This window comes from Cricetulus griseus, chromosome 6 (genome assembly GCF_003668045.3).
Source record: "Cricetulus griseus strain 17A/GY chromosome 6, alternate assembly CriGri-PICRH-1.0, whole genome shotgun sequence".
In the NCBI taxonomy this organism is placed as follows: domain Eukaryota; kingdom Metazoa; phylum Chordata; class Mammalia; order Rodentia; family Cricetidae; genus Cricetulus; species Cricetulus griseus.
The window spans coordinates 73,907,710-73,931,238 of record NC_048599.1 but is presented as its reverse complement, the minus strand read 5'-3'; the positions used below and the strand labels follow the sequence as shown (position 1 = coordinate 73,931,238).

General features: G+C 46.2%; 1 protein-coding gene across 3 annotated transcripts in view; it reads right to left on the bottom strand.

Annotated features, from left to right (window-relative positions):
- Nat10 (N-acetyltransferase 10) overlaps window positions 1–23,529 on the bottom strand; it is a 44,781-nt gene that overhangs the window by 2,303 nt on the left and 18,949 nt on the right. For all 3 annotated transcript variants that reach the window (XM_027422355.2, XM_027422354.2, XM_027422356.2), the window contains exons 9-27: window positions 20,286–20,419; window positions 19,207–19,300; window positions 18,988–19,086; window positions 15,619–15,755; window positions 10,363–10,487; window positions 9,819–9,969; window positions 9,174–9,270; window positions 8,271–8,387; window positions 7,471–7,572; window positions 7,308–7,382; window positions 6,483–6,599; window positions 5,651–5,784; window positions 5,409–5,457; window positions 3,197–3,293; window positions 3,000–3,110; window positions 1,964–2,136; window positions 1,373–1,492; window positions 850–948; window positions 214–287 (exon numbers count right to left, since the gene is read on the bottom strand). In XM_027422355.2, coding sequence (XP_027278156.1) covers window positions 214–287; window positions 850–948; window positions 1,373–1,492; window positions 1,964–2,136; window positions 3,000–3,110; window positions 3,197–3,293; window positions 5,409–5,457; window positions 5,651–5,784; window positions 6,483–6,599; window positions 7,308–7,382; window positions 7,471–7,572; window positions 8,271–8,387; window positions 9,174–9,270; window positions 9,819–9,969; window positions 10,363–10,487; window positions 15,619–15,755; window positions 18,988–19,086; window positions 19,207–19,300; window positions 20,286–20,419 — 2,105 coding nt within the window. The remainder of the gene's footprint in view (window positions 1–213; window positions 288–849; window positions 949–1,372; window positions 1,493–1,963; window positions 2,137–2,999; window positions 3,111–3,196; window positions 3,294–5,408; window positions 5,458–5,650; window positions 5,785–6,482; window positions 6,600–7,307; window positions 7,383–7,470; window positions 7,573–8,270; window positions 8,388–9,173; window positions 9,271–9,818; window positions 9,970–10,362; window positions 10,488–15,618; window positions 15,756–18,987; window positions 19,087–19,206; window positions 19,301–20,285; window positions 20,420–23,529) is intronic.

Below are 23,529 nucleotides of genomic sequence, written 5' to 3'. Positions count from 1 at the left end.
TCCTGGAGGGGCCGGAGGAGTAACAACAAACCCAAGTGGTCAAGAGAGTACAACTCTAGGATCAATACAGACTGAGAGGTCTCCAGCTGCGGCACTCCTGGAAGAGCTCCTGAGCATGTAGGGCATGGCGTAGGAGACTCCTACAGCAGACTCCGCAGGCCCTGGAAGCCAGGGAAGAAGTCTGGATTTCCTATGAGCGGGAGGGGGCCTTACTGAGAGAAGTCCATGTCCTTCAGCTTCCCCACTTCCTTCTTGTGTTTCTCCTGGAATTCCTTTGCTGCTTCATCCTGTGATCCACAGCCAGGGAGCAAGGGTCAGAGACAAGAAGTTCACATGGCCCAGGAAAGTGGGAAACAGGGTGTGACAAGGAGGTACCTTCCCTCTCAGGTATCTTCAGAACACTATAAGCAGCTTCTCAGTTTTTCAGTATGCATACCCATGAAGGACGCATTTGGAAAAGTACCGGAAGGTAATAAATGTTTGCTATATAACCTCTCAAGTCCTACACTCACACGTTCAGTGGGAGGCACAAAGTGAGAACCATACTGGCTTAGGCCTACAGAATGTCACTTTGCTAAACTAGTACAAAACACCAGTTTTAGTTTTTATTTTGAAAAGGTCTGGTTCTGTATCCTAGGCTGACACGGCAGCCCAAGCTGGCTTTGATCTGACCAATTCTCCTGCCTCTCAGCCTGGGAATATAGGGATGGCAGGCATGCACCAGCACCTTGAGCCTGCAGGACAGTTCTGAGGCAGTGGAGGAGGACACACCACATTTGCAGGCTAATATGGCTACATTTGTAGCCACAGGGAACACAGGGACTCCTAAAGCCTTCAGCTGGAACATACCAGGTCATCACTCAGGGTCTTCATTGTGGGCTCCATGACCACATCCTTCACTGCCACCATCTGTTCCTCAATGGCCTTTTCCTGAACATCATTAAACAACTACAAAGACAACATGAAGAGAGAAAAGGTGCAGAAGCAGCAGGGTTCAGTCACTCACTCCTCACTAAGGCATTTAATATCTTAAAAGCATTCAAAGCAATGCTCCAGACCTTAGAACAGAGATTCTCACATTACAAATGTAGAAACAGGCTGGGAATATACCAAATTGCAACAGTGGTGTTTCTAGGAAGGAATCCAGCCCTTCACAGACACCGGCTGACACTCCAATACCACGTGTGTGTGTGTGTGTGTGTGTGTGTGTGTGTGTGTGTGTGTGTGTGTGTGTGTGTGTGTGTGTGTGTGTGATGTGTAGATCTGCAGCAAATATACATCTAAGTTTTAGTACTTGTTAAAAACAAAGAGTAGTTGTTTATTGTGTTAGTGGAAAGAAAACTAAATCCTACCCCTGGACCAAGGTTATTACCTTCACAACTTTTCGGATGATCCGGTTGAAAAGCCCCATTAACTGGCCGGAAGGGAGCTCAATCTCCTTTTCTAGCTGATCCACAGACTTGTGCTGTAGGCCAATTCCCAACAGAAGAGCCTGGAAGAAGGAGAACCAACTGGAGTGGCTTTGAAAATAGGCCTTTCCCATTAAAATAGCCCTGAGAATGCAACTGCCTCTTTTGATGAAGCTATCTGGCAGGAATCAGAGAGCAGTAGTGTTTGTTTGGTCTCCTCCATCCTGTTACTAAAGCACCAAGCACTCCTTCCTGAAATGCACTCTAGTTCACACTGTCCTGACAAACACCACTTCACAACTGCATCCTGAGTCCAGGGTAACGGGGCTTCTGCTAAGGCAGCAAGTGGGGTCAGGAGAGTATGTTCTCCAAGTGCAGCGAGCTGCTTCCTAAGGGCAGCTACATTATCACCTCAGCCTGCAGAGAGAGGTCAGACCACCCATCAGCTCGGCCAGTGCTAAAGGCACAAAGCTCCTTCTAAGCACTCAACTAAAGGCCCAGTACCAACAACTCCACTGTCCTCCCTTCTCCCCATGAAGTCCCAGGTGACTTACTGACTGGGCAGCCGACATGCCCAGATCCCCGAGCTGGTTCAGGAAGTACAAGCGGGAAATGGCTGGGATAAGGTCCATGATGAGATGATAATCAACCATGTTCCGAGAGTACATCTCCAGCCGCTTCAGGTCATAGGGGAGAAACAGCGCCTCCAGATGCTCCCGGCCTAGGGCTGCACATGCAACAAGAGCCACACGAGTCAGGGCAGTCTGCAGCCCTCACAGGAAAGCACCTAACACACAAGGCCATCCAGGAAGGGGCTGGGCGGGTGTCTCAGCAGCTAAGAGCATGCATGCACTGTTGCTCTTGCAGAGGACCCAGGGCCCACACGGAACTTCACAACCATCCCTAACAGCTGTGCCCTCTTCTGACCTCCACAGGCACCAGGAACACATGTGATACACCTGCACACGTGCCAACAAAATAGGCTGCACATAAATCTCTAAAAATAATTTGTTGAAATATCTTGCCATCAATACAATCCTGAGCTGGTTGCACAGAAGCCACCACTATGCAAAGAAAGCCCCTGGTGCCCCAGCATTACACGGACACACCTTCACCCTTCCCCATTTGTCACTCTTCCTCCAGACTCAGCTTACGGAAGTGCATGCTCTGCCCAGTTCAAAGAACCCAGATTCCCCATCGAAATATAATAAGATAGGCAAATATACACATAGGAATGTGAGTACAGACATATATACACATAAAATGTATATAGACACATACAACTGTTAACAGAAAAAAAAAAGACATCATAGAATTTTTAAAATTTTCACCCAACCAAATGGATTTATATGCATAAAGCTCTTCTACACACTGGCAACAGATGGCTGATGGCATATTCTTAGTGCAATTTCACAAATGAGGAAACAGAGCCTCGAGTCTGAGCTAGCTCCTTCGGAGCCCAGATTTCAACCAGGTTCCACAACGAACCACTGTATGACCTTCTCTTACACCTGACGTCCAGTCTCAGCCTGGACAGAGGACAGGAGATTGAGGACTCCACAAGCCCTGAGCTCCTGGGTGACAGCTCACCTGGCTGGGCTGGCTTCGCTATGTTCCTGTTCTGGATTATGTTGAGAGACAGGGCAGGAGAGAAGGCGCTGAATTGGTAAGACAGCAAGGCCAGGAATCGTCTTCGGAAATCTGCAGGGCAGCGCCAGGCAGTTAGCAGTCTGGAGGTGCCCTAGTCTGCCACCTCCCTGTCCCCTCTCCATTCCACTGGCATTCACCTTTCCAAAATGCCGCAAGCCAGGCTCCCTGCTCAGCCTCGTCTTCATCAGCCAGTGTCTTCAGCATGATGCATGAGTGTTCTCCAGTCAGGTCGTTCTAGGGAACACACAGTTCTGCTTGGCACCACCCACTTCCTTCTCAGAGCTTCCTATTGGTGGTTAAGGGCAACTGTGCAGAGAAGGGCTTGGTGCTTCTGCACGGCCCATGTGGCCCCAGTTCATACCTGTGCTTCTAGTGTTCACACTGTAGACAACCTCCTAAAAGGCCATGGAAATGGAGCAGACCGGGCAAGTCTTCAGGTCAGGCCTGACTTCTGCTCTGCACTCATTCCTTTCAGGTAGATCTGAACTAAGGGCCCCAAGGCTTCAGTACGCATCCTGTCTGTGCATTCTTGGTGCTTATATAGCAAGAAAATCCTAACAACCCCAGAGACACTAAGCTGGCAGCCAGTGTGCATATCCAGGCTTGTTGTATGGGAGACACAGCCTTGCTACGTAGCCCAGGCAGGTCTAACACTCCGGATGCTTCGAACTTCACTAGGTATTTAAATGGCAAAAGGCCACACACAGTTTGGACTTTTTACTATGTAAACAAGGTCTCACAACTGCATGACAGCATCTAATGGCTTTCTGCTGAAGAGAACACTGGCAAAACAAAATAGCAGGAACAAGTCAGAGAGAGCAGTTTAAGGCACAAGGATACAAGATGCCCTATGGCCTATGTGGCTCACTGGTTTGCATCCTTCCTGCACACAACTGCCAGATTTACATCCCTGTCTGGGTAAGCACTAGCCCATCTGTTACCACCTGCCTGCCAGACTCCAGTCTCCAGCAGTCTCACTTCAGACTTCTCATGGACACTCACCACTACCTTGGACACCAGCCTTGCATTCTCCCAAAGCCACACCTCCTACCCCTTCAGCACTGTGGGCCTTGAAAACAGAAGCAATCAGACATCTTCGCTATCTCAGTTGCTGTCCTCCTGCAGTGAGGGATGAGGTGCTACCGAGCCTCCTGGCCCCCACAAGACCTGCATCCCTGCAGTCAGCCCTATCCGCCCATGCTCCCTGCAAATAATCTCTGTGGTGAACAAATACCTGACAAGTCCTCCCTCATGCCCAACCCCCACAGCTATCTTGCTCTCTGCTCCCTTCCACTCTGGGAAAGAATGTCAATACATGTTTGTATCTGCACCTCCCATTATCTACAACTCCATTCAGAACACCAGTGTTGGCAAACCCAGGGGTCACCTGTCCTCTTACTTTATGTGCTTTCAGCAGCTTCTAAGAATGCACTCCTGCCCCAAGTACATGCTGCATCGAGATGCTATTTTAGTTCTGGGGAAGAGGGGTGAACAGAGAAGCCCTGATTCTACACATGCGTAGGTACGTGGAGTACCCGGGTGATCATTAAACTCCTAGGGTCCTGCTTGAAAACCGTAAGAACACACCACCAAGGAAGCTCTCCTATGTTTTACTGTATGGTGTACTGGATGGCTTGAAACTTCCATTTTAGAATGAGAATGATCATACCATTCTCTCCAGACTCCATCTATCTCGAGCCCCAACCATCTTCTTCAGTTCTGGCCCCTTCCAGTCACCTGGTTGAGGTTTAAGCTGCAGCCCAGGCCACTGTGCTGGCCCCTTCCAGTCACCTGGTTGAGGTTTAAGCTGCAGCCCAGGCCACAATCAACTTTTGAGGTCTCCAGTGCACGTGCCATTTTGAGGAGCGCCAGTGTGTTCTGCGGCTTGCTAGTTCTCCCTGCTAGAAAACAAGCTTCACAGCTGCCTCATGCACTGGCTGCTTCTTTGGAGGCACTAAATATATTATGTGAACTCACTGCTGTTCTCCTCTTCCCAACAGTCCACTGTCCACCTCTCTCCTTCAGAGACCAACAGAACTCAGCTCTGGTGTACAAACTCAGGGACACTCCAGCCTACAGACTGACTGCAATCTGACAAACAAGCCCATGTGTACCCTACCACTTTATAATGAAGCACAAAGCAAAGGATGCACCAGGCCTGTCAGATGTCACGGAGGAGTCACTTTGTGACAGCCTGCCTTGGAAAAAGGATAGCTGTTTGTCTGTCCATCATAGTAACCCTTGCAACAGCACAGGAACACCTACTCAGGGCACAGCCAGGGAGAAACCAATGCTCTGTGCCAACTGCAGACACAAACCCATCCCCTTCTCCACCCAAGCCTCACTCACTGGGGTCTGTCTCAAATAGACAGGAACAAATCCAGCTCGTTTCCAGAATCTACAAAAAAAGGAAAGGGGGCGTCACCATTTATGCCCTCTGGGAAGCAGCTGAAAAATTGAGAAGTGCCAGGAAGAACACAAAGCAGCAGACATCAACATGGACTCCAATTGCAAAGGGAGCCCCCCTCCGCGCCCAGAACTGCCCTCTCCCACTACCATGGGCTGGTGCCAGAGAACAGGCAGGTACTTACTTGAGGAGTCTGGGGGTTAGCCCATAGGAAACACCAAGGTAATCCAGGCGCTCTGCAGGCCTCTCATTCAACTTGAGGAGTAAGGGAGGCAGATCCTTCCGGGGAGTGATGACTTCTTCCAGCAAGCTGACGGCCTAGAAGAGACACCATCCCCTTAGCAAAGCGAGAGTGGACAGCAGAGGTCTCAAGCTGTCCAGTATACCACACAACAAAACACAGATTTTTTAGTGTGTTCCTAGGTTTTCAAACAGGACCCCAAGAGTCAAGTGACCACCTCAACCACTCCACACATCTAAGCATTTGTGGAATCACACAGTCCCCAAACTAGACTGCAAGGAAAGGCCTCCAGTTTAGCAATGTCTAATACACTTTAGAAGGGACAGAGCTAGGGCTCTGAAAATGCAGTGTGAAACTGACTGTCACCTGGCACCTCTGTGACCTCCGTGAGTAACCTACTTGAGCCCAGTGCTAAATCAAGGTACACAAGCTCTCCCAGGGCAGCTCTCCCATGGGCACCTTATGCAGATCTGTGAAGGTCTGTAAGTCACTAGTGCAGGTTGCCTTAAGCAAGCCAAGTGGAACACTGTCACCTGCATTGATGCCAACACAGGCCACTGGAGAGAAGTTTCTCCAACTTGCCAGGCAGCACACCTGCAGGCTGGTAAGCCACACTCCACTCCCAGAGTTTCTGCTGTGGCACCAGACGACGCTGGTGACAGGCTGAGACACTCTACAGTTAGGGTGGAGAAAGTGGCCGGCTGCCCAAATGGGCAAGAGCCCTAAGAACCATTCTCTCAGAGCCAGGACTAGAGCTTTGCCAGGTCGTGCTTACCTCACTGCTCACAGTGTGGATTTCTTGTGGTGTCTCAAAGACCTTTTCCTCCAGACAAGGGAACCTGCCTTCATAGTACATCTGCAGCAGCTGCAGGGCTCGGCTGCCATAGCCCATCTATGAGCACACACAGGAAAAACAGCAGAGAGAAGAGTCATTCTCCGTCTGTCTATGCCACTACTGCCTTGCTCCTAAAGCATTTGCGCCTGGTCAAACTACATTTGGAAAAAAGCTATCAATAAAACCCAATGCTGGGCCAGGCGTTGGTGGAGCATGCCTTTAATCCCAGCACTCGGGAGACAGAGGCAGGATGATCTCTCTGAGGTCAGCTTGATCTACAGAGAGAGTGCCAGGATAGGCTCCAAAGCTACACAGAGAAACCCTGTCTTGAAAAATAAAATAAAATAAAATAAAAAAACAAAAACAATGCTGCTGAAGCCGGCTCTGGTGCCCCATACAGTGAGGCCTCAGTCTAGCCCACCAAGCACTGCCCACTTGCAACCTGTGCCACTGCCAGAAGGCTGCTTCCACAGCTTACTCCTCAATGGGGCTTTCAAGCGACAGAAGGCAATTACAGACAATCAATCTGGTTCAACTTGTACTGCGTCCTAACACAGGAAAAGGAGCATCTACCACCAGCCTTGCTCACCTGCCCACACCAAGCTCTGGCTAAATTCTCCAGAGCAGAGGACACCTAAAATGTTCTAGCTTTTTATTCAGGCACATTGGCACACCCCCCTAACGAGCTTCCAGGAGCCCATCAAACAGCAACACACAAGGTTTGACAGGGGAGAAGAAAATGAAATGAAATTGGGGGTATGTTACCCCTTGATAGTCTGGGTGAACAGCAATTCGAACAACCCGTCCACCAGAAAGGCCTCCAAAGTCTGGATCTTGAAACTGTGGGAGACACAAGACAGTTGCTTAGTAACACAAACATCCTGACAGCTCGCTCGCTCAGACATACCAGGAACAGTCCCTCCCTCACCTGTTCCGACACTGTCCATGGAATCAGGTCCCCTGAAGCCTTCTTGCCTCGAGATAGGCTATTCAAAATGGACTGGCGAGAAATCTCTCCTTCAAGGCACACCTAGGGGAAACATAACAGAGAAGGCATGAGCTAGCCCCAGATCCCAAGCTTCAACCTTTGTCGGGTTTCTAAGCCAGTTTCTACCCCAGGTTCAAGCCGATACTGACTGCCAGAGGTTTCTTTACTGTGCTGAAGGTTACTACTAACTCACAAGACACCCAAGAACAAAAGCCAGAGCATAGGAGGGTCTTCATGGAGGTCAATAGCATGTGTCACTTAAACACTCACCAACAGAGATACAGGATATACACTGAGCTCTACATGGAGCAGCACAAATTCCAAAGAACCCAAGTTTGTGACAGGAAAGTGGTGAGACAAATACCGTCTGATCAAACAATAAAGCACTAGGTAGCTTTTAAATATTATGTAGATTATTATGAACACTGACACACTGCAGAAAAGAGCCTGGCATCTATAACCCATGTTTATGGGAAGGAAAAAAATGGCAGATGCGCCTGCATACTCGCACTCACACTCTCTGGGAGTTAAACTTTTTCCTCCATGTAGTCTTTAAGTTTACAAGAATCATGTAATGCTTTTGAAATCAAGAGGAAAGAAAAAAAAATCTAAGAATGTCAGCTTTCTCCAGTACACCCACCCACCTAGATCCAAGTCAGGCCCCAACAGCTTCCCTGTCCACACGAATGCCCAAAAGCTCCCCAAACCAATGCCACAGCATGCTTCTCTCTTCTCTGTACCTGGACAACGGCCAGCACTTCCGGCAGCGCATTCTGGGTGGGGGGCACGGGTGGCAGAAGGCAGAAGAGGTGGTGAGCAGGTGCATCAGAAAGCATCTGAAGATCATTGGGAGAGTTCTGTGGGGCACACACACGGGTCAGTTCGAGGCACTCCTTCATCCTTCACTCCCGAGGCCTGACTGAGTCAGTGGGTAACTGAAGCTCTGCCTTTTCCAAAGCCAAACGAGGCTCCAAAGCCTAGCAAAGCACCTTTCTATCATGTGGCAATATGATAGAATAGCTACACAATAGCTACAACGGGCCTGGCCCTCCACGCCTGCTGTCTTGTCCTCTCAGGCTCAACCCTGAGGTCACAGAGCAGAAGGTATTTGGCACTATTTATTTTGCAACTGAGAAGTAAAGTTTCTCCAGAGAAAAGGCTGTTTGCTATTTAGGGAGGCATGCCACCACAGTTAACACCAACTCTTCAGGCTCCATCAAAGGCTGCAATACCCAGACACTCAGGAAGCAGGCTCTTCAACCCGCCATTAGTGCCTGTGTCTTACCACTCTAAGCTCAGGCTCTCTGCTCCTTAGTTCAACAGGATGAACTGGCCTCAGGCCAGAAAGCACCTCTGGGCTTCAAGTGTGATCCCACTTCAGCCGGTCAGTTTAGGCAGTCTGCTGGCTGGCAATACCAGTGCCTTTAACATGGGCAACTCTGCCCCCACCCCTCTAGCTCCCACTCGTTGACTCTGACACAGTATCCAAAGCCTGACCCAAACCTCCAACAAGATCACCAGACCCTGCCAGCTTCGACACATTCAAGTCCCAATGGAATGGCCACCCAGGTCCCTGAGTGGCAGGTGTGGGAAGACATGAGGATTGTTCCCTGCTGAAGGACATATCAGAGCAAGTTGGTTACCTTGTAATGAGAAGCCACATAGAGGGCCATGAGCCGCTGGAGGAAAACTTCAGAGGCCTTGTGGTAGCAAAAGAGAGTATCTCTGTTAACATAGTAGCTGTGTTGGAGTTAAGCAATGGGAATAAAGACACGCCAGAGAAAATTTCCCCCAGCTTGAGAATAGAATCTCCCCCATCTTGGGACTAGGCATCCAGTGTCCTGAGCAGAAACTATAGTGGGGTAGCCTGAGAAACAAAATTGAAAATGTTCCTCAAAAAAAAAAAAAAAAAAAAAAAAAAAAAAAAGAAAAAAAAAATTAAAGGCAAGATCTTGCCAAGTGATAGCACATGTCTTTAATACCAACACTTTGGAGGTAGAAGCAGGTAGATACCTGTGAGTTCAAGGTCAGCCTGGTCTACAAAGTGAGTTCCAGGACAGCCAGGGCTACGTAGAGAAACCCTGTCTTAAAAAAAAAAAGAGGGGGCGGTGAGACTTTCATTGTTCATTGTTTTGCTTGGGCTGGCCCTGAATTCTTAGGTCCACGACCTCCTGCCTCAGCCTCCTAAATCAGGCCAAGGACTACAGGTATACGCCACTGTACTAAGCCGAAACCCTTTTCTCCAACTGCTTCAGCCCCTCACAGGGCCAGGGAGACAATGAGGATACAGCTCACAGGCCTCAGGCAATGGGCAGCCAGAAACTATTCGGGTGATGTTGAGGCAGTCCAGGCACAGCAGGTCATTCAGCCACTTCTCTACTGCATCTCCAGGGGCATATCGGATTGACTCTTGGAGGGAAACCTCATGCAATGTCCGAGCTGTTACCCACAACACATACAATTAGAAACAATTACTCAACATACAGCATCTAACAACAATAAGAATATTCCACTTGATCTGTAACATAGTGTCCAGACAGCCATGGCTCAAGAACTTAAAGTGGTTGATTTAAGGTGTTTTGGATTAGATATTCACAACTCTAAGCCCAACTTAAAAGATTCCCACTAAGTCAATATACCCTACCCATGTCTTTGAGCAGGGACCAAAAGGTCTCAGGAATCCAAAGACCCAAGTCAGGTTTCCACTTGGCGACTGGACTACAGTTCCTCTCAAAAAAGCTATCATCTCCTAGGACTCAAGCTTTCAGACAGCATCAAATTTTGGAACTGCCAGGAGTCCTGAGGCAAGATGATGAGAGGCCTGATAGGTACCTGAGGCCAGTCTGGCTGTTGTTGTGGTCTTATTCTCAGCCGTGGTGCTGACCTGGCTCTGGGCACTCTGCTGACGAAGCTGCTGAATGAGTTTAAGGGACAGTGACCGGCCAGTGCCCTCATAGCTAGGAGAAAGACAAAGGCAGTCAGACAAAAAGGTCCCCAAGTCTATGTCCAAGTAGACACAGCCAGATGAACCCAAGACAGTCTTGTTCATCTGAACTTCCAACACACCACAGACATGTCCCAAGGAGAGCTGTAGGAGATGAACCAAGATGTGATTTGGCTAAGAACCATTCAGGCACATAATCAAGCCCTAGTGTGGACTTCAGCACCTCTGGGTGGAGAACTTGATCATTCTCATCCCCAAAGGGGATTATCCTACACATTTCTCAGGATTGTGATCTGAAAATAAGGCCTGAAAGATTATGTAAACAAAGCATTTAGCCAAAGAAACTGGAACAATGATACACAGTCACTATCAGTCCATTCTACTAGAAGTTACATGAAGATATGAACTGAGACCTTTCACATGTGGAAAATCAAACAAATCCACCAACCAATCAATTCTTTTTATAAGATTTATTTGCTTTTATTTTATGTATATAAGTGTTTTGCCTACATGTATATATGTATATTAGTGCATCCCTGGTACCCACTGAGGCTAGAAGAGGGCATGAGATCCCCTGAAAATGGAAATATAAGTGGTTTTGAGCAACACATAGGTGCTGGGAATGGAAGTGAGTCCTCTACAAGAGTGGTCAGTGCTCTTAACCACTGGATCATCTCTCCAGTGCCCCAGCCAAATGATTCTTTTTATTACTTTCACCTAAGAGGTGATATAGGGCTGAGCAAAGTGCTTGCCATGCAAATGTGAGGACTTGACATGGCGGCATGTCTCTGGACTCCACAACAAGATGGGAGGCAAAGACAAGGAAATCTTTGGGAGCTTGTGAGGCAGCTAGCCTGGTGTACGCAGCAGCAAACAACAACAGGTTCTGTCTCAAACACCCACACACACACACACACACACACACCCAAAAGCAAATAACATTAGGGGCTAGAGAGGTAGCTCAGAGAGGTGGCAGAGGCCCTGGTTTCACTTCCCAGTACCCACCTGGTGGCTCCACCTATAACTCCAGTTCCATGGGACTGGACATCCTCTTCTGACCTCTGAGGGCACTAAGCATGCACATGGTACACATACATACAAGCAAGCAAAATACTCATATGCATAAGATCAAATCTTAAAAATTAAAATAGAGCTGAAAATATGGCTCAGTGATTAAGAGCATTTGACTGCTCTTCCAGGGGTCCTGAGTTCAATTTCCAGCAACCAAATGGTAGCTTACAACCATCTGTAATGAGATCTGATTCCCTTTTCTGGTATTCATGAAGACTGAGCACTCATATACAAAAAGTACATGAATAAATAAAATTTTAAATAAAACAAAATATTAAATAAATAAAAATGAAAAGGTGATGTGTGGCATGAGTGATAGCATAGACCTGAACCTCAGAACTGGGGCCAGTGAGATGGCTCGGTGGGTAAGGCACTTGCTGCCAAGCCTAGTGACCCAAGTTTAATCCCTGGGACCCACATGGTAGAAAGACTCATGTAAGCTATCCTCTGACCTCTACATATATCTGGGCAGGTTAGTGAGCATGTGCACAAAGACACATACACAATGGGTTTTTTGGGGGGGGGGTGTTCGAGACAGGGTTTCTTTGTGGCTTTGTGAGGCTGTCCTGGAACTAGCTCTTGTAGACCAGCCTGGTCTTGAACTCACAGAGATCCGCCTGCCTCTGCCTCCCAAGTGCTGGGATTAAAGGTGTGCGCCACCACCGCCAGGCTCACAATGTTGGGTTTTTTGTTTTGTTTTGTTTTGTTTGGGTTTTTTTCCTTTTTATTTGAATTAGAAACAAGATTGTTTTACATGTCAATCCCAGTTCCCTCTCCCTCCCCTCCCACAATGTTTTATATATATTATTTTTCCAGATAGCTATCTGTGTAGCACCATCGCTACCCTGATACAAAATATAATTTAAAAGTTGAAAATAGTAAGCCATAGAACAAATTTCTCCAAAGGAATCCCATTTATTTCAAAAACATAAAATTCAGGCCAGCAAACAGATAAAGATGATTGCTGCCAAACCTGATAGTCTGAGGTCAATCCCCAGGACTAGCATCCAGGAGAGAACTGACTCTGGCAAGTTTTCCTCTGACCTCCACTCACACACATACACTATGACACATACAAACACTCACCACCTTGCTTGCATGTATGCATGCGCTCGCGCACATACACACACACACCCCAAATAATGTAAAAAAATATATAATCCATGAATAAACAAAAGCAACAAAACTTAAACTTTCATGTTTAAAAAAATGTTATCAAAAAAGTGGAAAACCCACAAAACAGAATTTTTGTAAATAATGTATTTAATAAGGATCCTGTACATAAAATGTAAACCTTACACCTCAATAATAAAAGGGCTAATAACCCAATCAGAAAATAAGCAGAGCAGGCAGGGATGCAGTTCAGTGGTAGAGGGCTTGCCTAGCATGTGCAAGGGCCTAGGTTCAATCCCCAGTACTGGAGGGAGGGGAACAAGGGAGGCAAGCTGAGGATCCTCAGCATCATGAATTCATTTTAAAACAAATGAAAAAACAAAGTAAGACATCACTTCAGAAATACCTCCTATCATCAAAATAAGCAAGTGTAGCCAGGCAGTGTGGCACATTCTGTGTTTGAGGCCAGCCTGGTCTACGGAGTGAGTTCCAGAACAGGCTCCAAAGCTACACAGAGAAACCCTATCTTGAAAAACAAAACAAAACAAAACAAAACAAAAAAAACAAAACAAAACACAAGTGTCTAAGGGGGGGAATTCAGAATCCTCACACAGTGTAGTCCCTTTGGCAGAGGGAGAACATTCCAAAGCTAGGACTAAATCCCATATGCATGCCATGGTTTTCCTCTTATATATGCATATCAATGTTAAAGTTTAACTTATAAATTAGGTACAATAACCAAATAGCTATAACTAGCAATAATTTTTTAAACTATATAGTCTAACACAACGTATAAAAAACATGAATTATTTCTGCAATTTTCCAATCAGATTTTTTTTTTTTTTAAATCATGTTTGGCCACAAGTCATTGAAACATTGGGAATTAAATGGTGCAGATGCTCTAGAAAACATCTGGCAGCCTGTCATACAGTTATAGTCTCCCTTTGACACAGTAATCTCACTCCTCAGCTACGTCCAAAAGAACTAAAAACAAGTCCACACAGAAATCTGTATACAAATGTGTGTCAGCTTCTCTAACAGCCAAAGAGAGAGAGCCCAAAAGCCTTCACAGACATTTAAGCAGGGCCTCTCCACACAGCAGAGCATCATCCAGTCACAAGCAGGAAAGAAATATTGGCACAACTACATGGGTGAACCCTGAGAAAAAGCCAACCATACAAGACTATACACTAGGTGACTGACTGGATAGCTCAGCAGGGAGCAGACACCTAGGCTGAGGCCTGAGTCTGATCCTCCTGGACCCACATGGTAGGAGGGAGGAGAGAACAGACTCCCACAAATTGTCCTTGACTTTTTCACACTTGCCATGGCACACACCTGCATACAAATGCAGAACAAATAAATTTAACTTTAAAAATGACTTTTCAAGACCACACATTGTACATATGATTCCATTTAACTGAAACCCCAGAACAAGCTACTCTACAGAAATACATAGCAGGCCAGCAGCTCCTTGGACTAGGGCTTTGGAAAGGGATGTTTAGGATTTCTTTTGGGGGAGGTCAAAGTATTTTAGAATTGACTGTGGTGAACATGGTTATGCAACTGTGAATTACAGACTTGACACTGGTTAGTACTATAGCATGCAAAGCATATCACAATAAAGCAGTCTTTAAAAGTAAAAATCTGTGGGCTGGAGAGATGGCTCAACCGGTACCAAGGCTAGGCCTACAACCAAAGGTAAAAATCTGTTTTACTTAAGTACTCTTGATGTTAAGTAGTCATAGTAATAAATCTGAAATACAGAATTCTCTCCTGAAGATGTGATTTCTGTACAGGAATCTTTTATACTGAATATACATTTTTATTGACCTGGAGAAATTTCCCAATACATACGTAAAACACAATATTAACAATAGAATGTAAACTTTATGTTCTTGTACAAAATGAAAAAGTAGGCCAGTGTGATGACACACTTTTAATCCCAGCACTTAGGAGGCAGAGGCAAGCAGATCTCCTGGTCTACATAGTTAAGACCCTGTCTCAAACAACAAAATAAATAAGTAAACAAATGAAAAGTAAAATAAGTACACAGAACATATACATGAAGTATCTACATAGCTGGGATGAAGGGATTTTTCTCTCCTTTTTTCATGTGTGCATTTGTGTATGTGGCCTACATGTGGTACATGCATACATGTGTATGGGTGCATGAGACTGTATGTATGCATATGGAAACCAGAGCAGGACATTGGGAGTTCCCTGCTTTACCATCTTTACAGAGGCTCTCACTAACAGAAACCCACCACACTACCATCCCCATTTAAGCTGACTGCACAGTGAGCTCTCAGGATCCAATTTGCTGGTCCCCAACTCCTACCACCTCCCTCAACACTAGGGTTACAGCCATGTCTAGCTCTTTATGTGGATGCTGGGAATTCAAATGTAGGTTGATATGCCAACAAAGCAAGCATTCTTATACACTGAGCCATCGCCTCAACCCTTACTTTTGGAAATCTCTAGGTGCTGGGGATTAAACCAAGGCCTTGGCAATACTAAGTTTGCATTTTATCGCTCACTTTTTCCTTTTGCTTGCTAACTATTTTCTGTCATTTTTCTATATCAAGGTAAATTTTAAAGTTTTAGGAATAACAGTATAAGCCTGTTTTAATGCTAACTATAGCTATTTTAATATTAAATTTCCACATCCTAAGATATAGGACATTTGTATTGCTACCAGGCACTTTTCAAAACCCGATCATAGACAGGAGGCAAGAATCACATAAGGCTCCAAAATTCTACAATCTGTGGCACCCACTTAACATCAGACCAGAGGGGAGCAACAAGTTAAGGGACAGTTCCTGCTGAAGAAGCCCCAGGAAGAACGAAGCTGCCCAGACTCACACTGATACTGAACAGTTTTGCATGGCCAAACTCAACACATTCTTTACCTTTCAATTAATCTGCAAGATCAACAGTTCTACGCAGGAGTGCCTTACCCATTGATGGTAGATGCCATGAAAACCAGGTAGGGCCCAAGCAGGCTCTTCACAAGGGGGAGGGGGATAGCAGCAGCTTCATCAATCACAACCAGCTCAGCCTGGCCCAGTTTCACAGCATCTGCAGGATGGATGTACTGTGGGGAAAGACGGATTAGACTGTAAGTGCGACCACCTGAGTCTACCATACGCAGCTGAAGACCACGAGTCCACTCTGTCCACTCTCACTGTCCCCTGCTCTTTTCCCACATCTATTTTGGCAGGTCAAGAATTAAGTGGGCTTCAGGATGGACACCTGGGACCAAACATTTCAATGGCTGACTATGTGACCCTGAACAGGTCATGTCATCTCACAGAGCCTCATGTTCTTTTTTTTACAAAACACAGGAAAGGGGATGGAGAGATGGCTCAGTCAATGAAGTATTTGATGCACAAACATGAGAGCCTAAGTTTGGATCCTGCCTATCACCCACATAAACGCACAGCACACAGACCTGCAACTCCAATGGTCAGGAGACAGAGACAAACTGCCTGGGGCTTGCTGGCCAGCCAGTCCAGACCAATCTGGGAACTCAAGCTCAGTGCGTGAGAGCAACTGAGGAAGACACCCTCCATGGACTTCTGACCTCCACACATACACTCATCTGTATATGCACATTCATAAATAGATGTATACAACATTCACACACAGAGATACAAGGAAATACCTACTCGATGGTTGCTTAAGGAAGAAGCAAGATCATTATGTAAAAGGACCTGGCTTATAGAATTGACTGACAGTGGCTACATTCCTTTCCCTCTTTTGTGTCTCATGTTTTTCTTCAGACTCAGATCAGGGAGGAGCCTGTGGTGGGAGGAGGCATCACTCTTACTGCATGTGGCACTAGATTTCTATCTATGTGCTGTGCTCCCTGGCTCTCTGTCTTGACACCAACCTCTGGTGTGTTAGGTAATTTCCAGGCTACTTTTTTTTTTTTTTTTTTTTTTTTTTTTTTTGGTGAGGGAAGGCAAGTCATGTAGCCCAGGCTAGCCTCAAACTTTCCATGTAGCCAAAAATAACCCTAACTAAAGATCCTCTTTCCTAAGTCCACATTGTTCTTCCCATTCCCCATATCCGTCACCCTTCCCTTTCCCACACCTCTCAGCCCTAAGTATATCCTTTCTGCTGTTTTTAAAATGCCACAGAGGCAATATGGATAACCAGTTAAATAATTAAAGATAATTCAACTTCAGAAACAATCAGAGAACTGTGGGAGACAGCATGTATACAGACAAAACCCAATCTTGGAATGGCCATGGTGATACACATCTGTAAACCAGCATTCAAGAAGGACGGGAAGCAGGAGGGTCTCGAGTCTGGTACAGGTCCAGGGCTCCATGGTGAGTTAGGCTCAGTCTGAGTAACACAGGTAGACTCTGGCTCAAACCAAATAACCAGAACAACCACCAGGTGTGATGGTTCACACCCGTAATCAGAAAGCTGAGACAGTAAGATAGTGAGTTGGAGGTCAAACGAAACAAAAACAAAACCTCAGAGCTGCTGCACTGAATCTACAATGGGTGAGGGCTTAAGAAAATAAAACTCAAACCAAAAAGTGGTATGAAGGTAATTGGGAACAAACACTGTAAAGGAGACAAAACTAGTCTAAAGCTCAACAATTCTATGTTCTAGAAAACAAACAAACATAAATCCTACTTCCTCACCCAGCACTTTGAGGTCATCAACCTGATCTGTAATGTAAGCGTCAACTAGAGATCTAGCAAGAGATGCAGAGTAAAAAGGTGGACAGGGCAGAACACAGGGACACAGAGCAAGGGTAGCCCACTGGCCATCTGAGTGGTAGGCTGGTCTCTGTGCTTTCCTAAAGGTTTGATCACAAGAAGATGGAGTGTTCTGGAGGTGGCTGAATCAAGGAGGGAGCTGCCCTACTCGCTCCTGGTCTCACATCTTCTTCAATGGAGCCCCAAGTCTTGATTGTTAACTAAACAATCATCTCATAAAAGCACAGAAAGTGTTCTCCAGTGGGGCGCCCTGCTTTAATCTAGTACTCTTTTTGTCTCTCACTCTCCAGCCTAGAAAGAAGACACTTGTGGTCTTAGAAAGCCAAGTCACCTCCTCTGCACTCATCCGGGAGTCTACACTCTTGTAAACAAAGGGTGTTGGGTTACACAATTTTAAAGAGAAAACAGGGTTGAACTAGGGTATTTCAGGGAAATGTTTTCCTTCTCTGGTTTGTGTATATTTCTTGAGTTTTAACAGTTCCCTGTATTCTCAGAGCCAACAGCCCACTCAACTCCCAAGACCTATCCCAACCCACACTAGTAGCAGTTTTGCCCTCAGCGGAGTTAATCAGGCAACCGTGGGATGAAATGGACAGAATGAAGAGACTAGAAAAAGACCCAGAGGCTTCAGAGATGGCCCATCAGTTAGGAGAACTGGCTGCTCTCCCAGATGACTAAGGTTCAGTTCCAATACCCACACTGATGGATCCAACCATTTTTAACTCCAGTTCCAGGGGATCTAGAGCCCTCTTCTGGCCTTAACAGGCACCAGACACATAAGTGGTACAAAGACATACATGCAAGCAAACACCCACACACAAAAAATAATTAAAAAAAAAAAGGAATCTAATAAAACCAATAAAGAACCTTAGGGTAAAGGCATAAACCCTGGTATTAATATCTGCCTAAAAGTGTACTGTCCATGCACCTCCTTGACAGGTCTACTCGCTGCTGCTGCAGGCTAAAGTTCAAGGATCATAAACTACCAAGTTCACTTGGCTCATTTCCCATTCCAATCTAACGTCAAAGCAATCAATGAATCCATCCAGCAAGAGCCAGTGAGTCTCAGTGCCTCTGCAATCCTGTCTGTCACATGATGCCTCGTAGAGACTGAACAACACTGAAGCCTTCAGACAAGGGTAGAGCATTTGCACTTACTGAGTGCCTGAGATTTATGGAGCTTTCCGGAAAATGCTGTTTGAAAGGGAAATAGGGCACTGGCAAAACCACAAAGATCCCCAGCACATTCTGCAAAGCTCTTTTTCCTTTGAAACGGTGACGTTATTGTTCTAGCTGCAGATGTCCTATTTCAAAACATACAGTAACTCAGCAAAACCCAAACTGCTCAAAACCACATTTTAGCATACTCTCAGTCCCATTCATTTCACAGTCAAGAGACAAACTGTACTTTTCAATCCTACTACATGCATTTATTTCTATTAGCCGACCTGAATGTAGTCTTCACACTCAGCTGAAAATCTGCAACAGGGTTCTCACTCACCACTGCTGTGTCAGGGACAAGTAGTCACACATGTGGTCCAGACAGCAGGACCCTTGCCCACAGAACAGGACTGAGATGAGCCTCACCTGTATAGTCTGCCTGTGCTCTCGGAACACGTTGACCCTGATCACTGCTTTATTAAACTCAGGGTTTAGAGACTGTACGATCTCGTAATCCAGGTGCTCCTGGTGAAGAAAGAGTCAAACCATGGCAAGCTTTAGAGACTCACTACTAAGAAAGCAGGCATTCCACAGACACCAGGCTTATCCAGCATGAAAGCAGAAGGGCTTACCCTACTTTCCTACCTGATACTGCAAAGCATCAAATCCTTTAAATACAAATTCAAACAAGGTGTGGAGGTTATCCGGGCTTGGGGAGGTAACAAAAATATTGGAATACCTGCAAAACAAAAGAGAAGGGAGGGTTAGAAATAAGGAGACTTGGGACATTTTAAAGACGCAAATAAAATTAAGGAATCATTTTTGGTTGCTTCTGTCACACAAGTGATAACCAGAGACAATGGCAGAGCGAAGGAAGAATACCTCTTAGAACAAAAAAGAAAGCAACCAAGACCAGAGCACACACCACTTCAAAACCAATATAAGCAGGCTCTGGATGAACTGGTAACAAGCCCAGCACATGGCTACCCATCAGTTCAGGGGTGCTGAATGGCCAACTATGAGACTAGCCATCAGTGTACAGAACCCACACACTGCCCCCGACCCAGTGTGCCGACAAGAGGGCAGACTCACACTTATCACCAGCTAGACTGTTTTCAAACTGTGAAGTCATGGAGCATAGTGGGTGCTTAGACCAAGGCCACAGCTATGCCAGTAGCAACTTGTTGGAGGATCTTGGGTAATCATTAGAAGTCCCTGGGCCTTGGCTTACAACATATGCAAAATGCCCTCAGAACTCTAAGTATGACCAAGGAAGACCACACAAGCAGGACAATGGGTTGTAGGTCCATTAGCTGAGCTTGCAAGGCACACTAGGTAATTACGTACATACCCCACTCAGGGCAAGGATAGAAAACAACAACTTACCAAAAACAAACAAACCCACAGCCAAACAAGGTCACAATATATTTCACTAGTATTTGTTCAATCAGCAAAGCTGGACACAAACACTCATGCTGACAGGTGTTCTTTGCATTGGTGCTTGTTCAAGGTAAGCAGCAAACAAAAGGGCCCTGGTACTGCCTCTGTGGCCAGTGTGCCTCTCAGTGCCCTGGGGGGAGGGGGGGGTAGTGCTGCTGCTTCCAGACAGGTACACAAGACAGACAGAAGTCACATGGTGACCAGCCCCGAATAGGAACCAGATACAGCTCCATCAGGTTCCTGACCCAAACAAATCCTGCACATTACCCATAAGGAACCCTTACCCAAATGCCACTGCCCCAGCAATAGCCAGGCCCAGGGCTGCAGACTTGCCCCGTCCCCTGGCAGCGGTAAGTGCGACAGTACTCCTCAGGGTCTTCTCTGAGATCCCTTCAATGAATTTCAAGACAGCTTTGGCCTGTGTAAAGAGAAACAATACGTGAACACCTGCAAGGCTCCATGTTCAGCTCTTACCACCGTCTCTGGGTAGCGGTCAGGCTGATGCTGAGGTCAACCACCAGGGCCATCGGTTGCCACAGGCCAGAAAGCACTGCTCAGCACCTATGTTTCTCACTCCCTCGGTCAGCTCTGAAGCTTCTGTCTCCACTGTAGACCTCTTCCCTTTTTGCATACTCTCAAGTACTTGCAACCATTGCTCTACAGCTCCACTCACACAACAGACATCTCAGACTTAAAGCTGATGTAGAACAGTTCCTCAAACCTCCACTGAGCTTCCTCATCTGAGTTTAACTGTCCAATTCTGTGCTAAACACACCCTCAATTTTCCCACCCAACCCTGATTTTCTAGTACCTCCTTTTGGTGACACCTTCAAAACAGAGTCTTGCCATTCCTCATGTCTTCTCCAGCTCTGCTCACAGCCCCCTCCTGCCCCAGCTAACTCCATCATAAAACAGCAGCTACATAATTACCCTTTCTCCCACATCCCACCACAGCCTGCAGTCAGCTCAGCAGCCACAAGACCCTTTTATAACCTTGGGGAATGCTTCCACACTGTGCTAAGAGACACACAAAAAACTGCTCCATGTCACCATCTCTCACACCGCAGACCTCCCAGTGGCCTTAATAACCTCCATCTCCGCCCCCCTCCTTCTTGCTGCTAAGCCCTGCTGGCCCCTAAGCTCCCAAACCACATTCCTGCCTTAGGCCTACGCAGCTGTGATCCTTCTGCTCAGAGACTCATTCCACAGCTCCTTCAAGGCTTTGCTCAAATGTCCCTTCTAAAAGCCCCCAACACTCACCACTCATCTAGAAGCTTCTGATACACCCTAGGCCTCTAGGCTACTTTCCTTTTTCTCTGGTCTACACAACTTTTCTCAAAACCATACAATTTGCTAATTTCCTCCATAGAAGCTGTCTCACCCTACAGAAGATGAGCTCTGAAGTAGATATACTCATTCACTGCTAAGCCTGAAACCCAGCAGAGTGCCTGGCACTGGAGGGGAACAATGTCTAACTAACTGGGAGCCACATTACTACTCAGGGCTAAATCTGGATGCCCGCTGAGATCTGAGACTGGAAAGGAGGCCACGCCTGGCTGGTCCTGAGGACCAAGTCTTGCTCTTAAAGGCCGTGGCACTGAGATAAAGGCCCAATACAGACAGGGAAGGGCTTCAGGACACTAGGCTCTTCTGATGGAAACACCTAAGGGGTTGAGGCTTTGTGTACTAACTTGGCCCTTGCTAAACTACATTTCACTTTTTAAATTTTAGGGAAGTTCTAGATGCTAATTACAAATAACTAGACTAAAATGTATCCTAAAATATTTACCTAAAATGAAAGGCTACCATGAAAACACATATAATACAAACATGAGCAGACATGATAACCAAAAGGGAAAACAAAACATAATTATTTGCCTGCATCTCTCATGACAATGCCAATTAAAAACAATGTTCAGCTGCTCCCACATCTATTAGTCCAATGTCACTGTAGAGAGAGCTAAAAGGAAGGCACTGTCCTGCAGTGTCAGAAGTACTCCCAACTGGTGGCACTCACTTCAATGCCCACAATCTCTGACCCAGCAGCTCCCGGATCTATAACGGCCACAGATCTATCTGGGAGAATATCCTAATAGTAATTCTTTTCTGAGACAGTGGCTTGCTATATGTAGCCCAGGTTGGCCTCAGAAACAATTATCCTCCTGTCAATCATTGAACAAGTACTCAGAATACAGGCATACACCATCACACTTGGCATTACTGTTAGTAATAGCACAACAGTTGGAATCAACACAGATGCCACTTTCTATTTCATTAACATGTTAATGTATGTTTTCATACTTTCCTAATTGGTTTTGTTTTACAGGGCTTCTTTCTCTTTTTTTTTTTCCTAAAGACAGGGTCTCATGTATCCCAAGTTGGACTGGAACTCACTGTAGCCCAGCATGATCCTGAACTTCTAAGCCTCCTGCTCCACCTCCGGAGGAGGGGGATTTCAGGCAGGCATCCTCATGCCCAGTTTATGAAATGCTGGGGATCAACTCCAGGGCTTTGTGCAGACCAGGAAAGCACTCTATGGAGCCTCTGGCCCTTTTTGGATAAAGGATTTCACTATATAGCCCAGCCTAGCCTAAATCTTCCTGCTCCCGCCTCCTGAGTAAGCTGCTTTTATTTGATAATGCTGTTTCCAGCATTATAGTTTCTCTCAAATCCCATTGTTCCCTTTCACTAGACCAAGAGTGGTTTAAAACAACCGAGAGCTTAGAACTGTGCTTCCAGAAAGAAAAGAGAACCCAGCCTATTGGGACTCAGTCCTGAGTGGGGGAAGGTATCCCTGCAGCTACTGTCTGTGAGGAGGAGGAGTCACATGATGCTCATCTAACCAAGGCTGGTGGAACTACAACATACAGCAGCTTGAAGGCCTTGGGCAGTGCTAGAAAATCATCATGGCCCAGAAGCCACTAAACAAAACTAGCCAGTCACGTCAGCAAGCACAGATACATTTTTTTTTTTTTTTTTTTTTTTTTTTTTTGGTTTTTAGAGACAGGGTTTCTCTGTGTAGCTTTGGAGCCTATCCTGGCACTCGCTCTGGAGACCAGGCTGGCCTCGAACTCAGAGATCCGCCTGTCTCTGCTTCCCGAGTGCTGGGATTAAAGGCGTGCACCACCAACGCCCGGCTTACAGATACACATCTTGATAATTCCATTCAAACTGTTATTAGCATATACCCAATCCAAACCCAGACAAGATTCACACTAGATGGGGCTTTAGTAAAAGAAGCCTTAAGCCCCTCTCCCCAACTCTTCTATATAAGTCATAAGCAAAAACTTTAGTACCAGCCAGGCAGGAGGCAGAGGCCAGCCTGTTCTACAGAGTGAGTTCCAGGACAGCCAGGGCCACACCGAGAAACCCTGTCTCAAAAAAAAAAAAAACAAACAAACAAACAAAAAAAAAAAACCCAAAAAACCCCACAAAAACAAACAACAACAACAAAATCCCTTTGTGTTGTAATTTAAGAAAAGCAATGCTCCAGAGGAAGACACCAAGCAGAGGGGATTTTTATTAGGG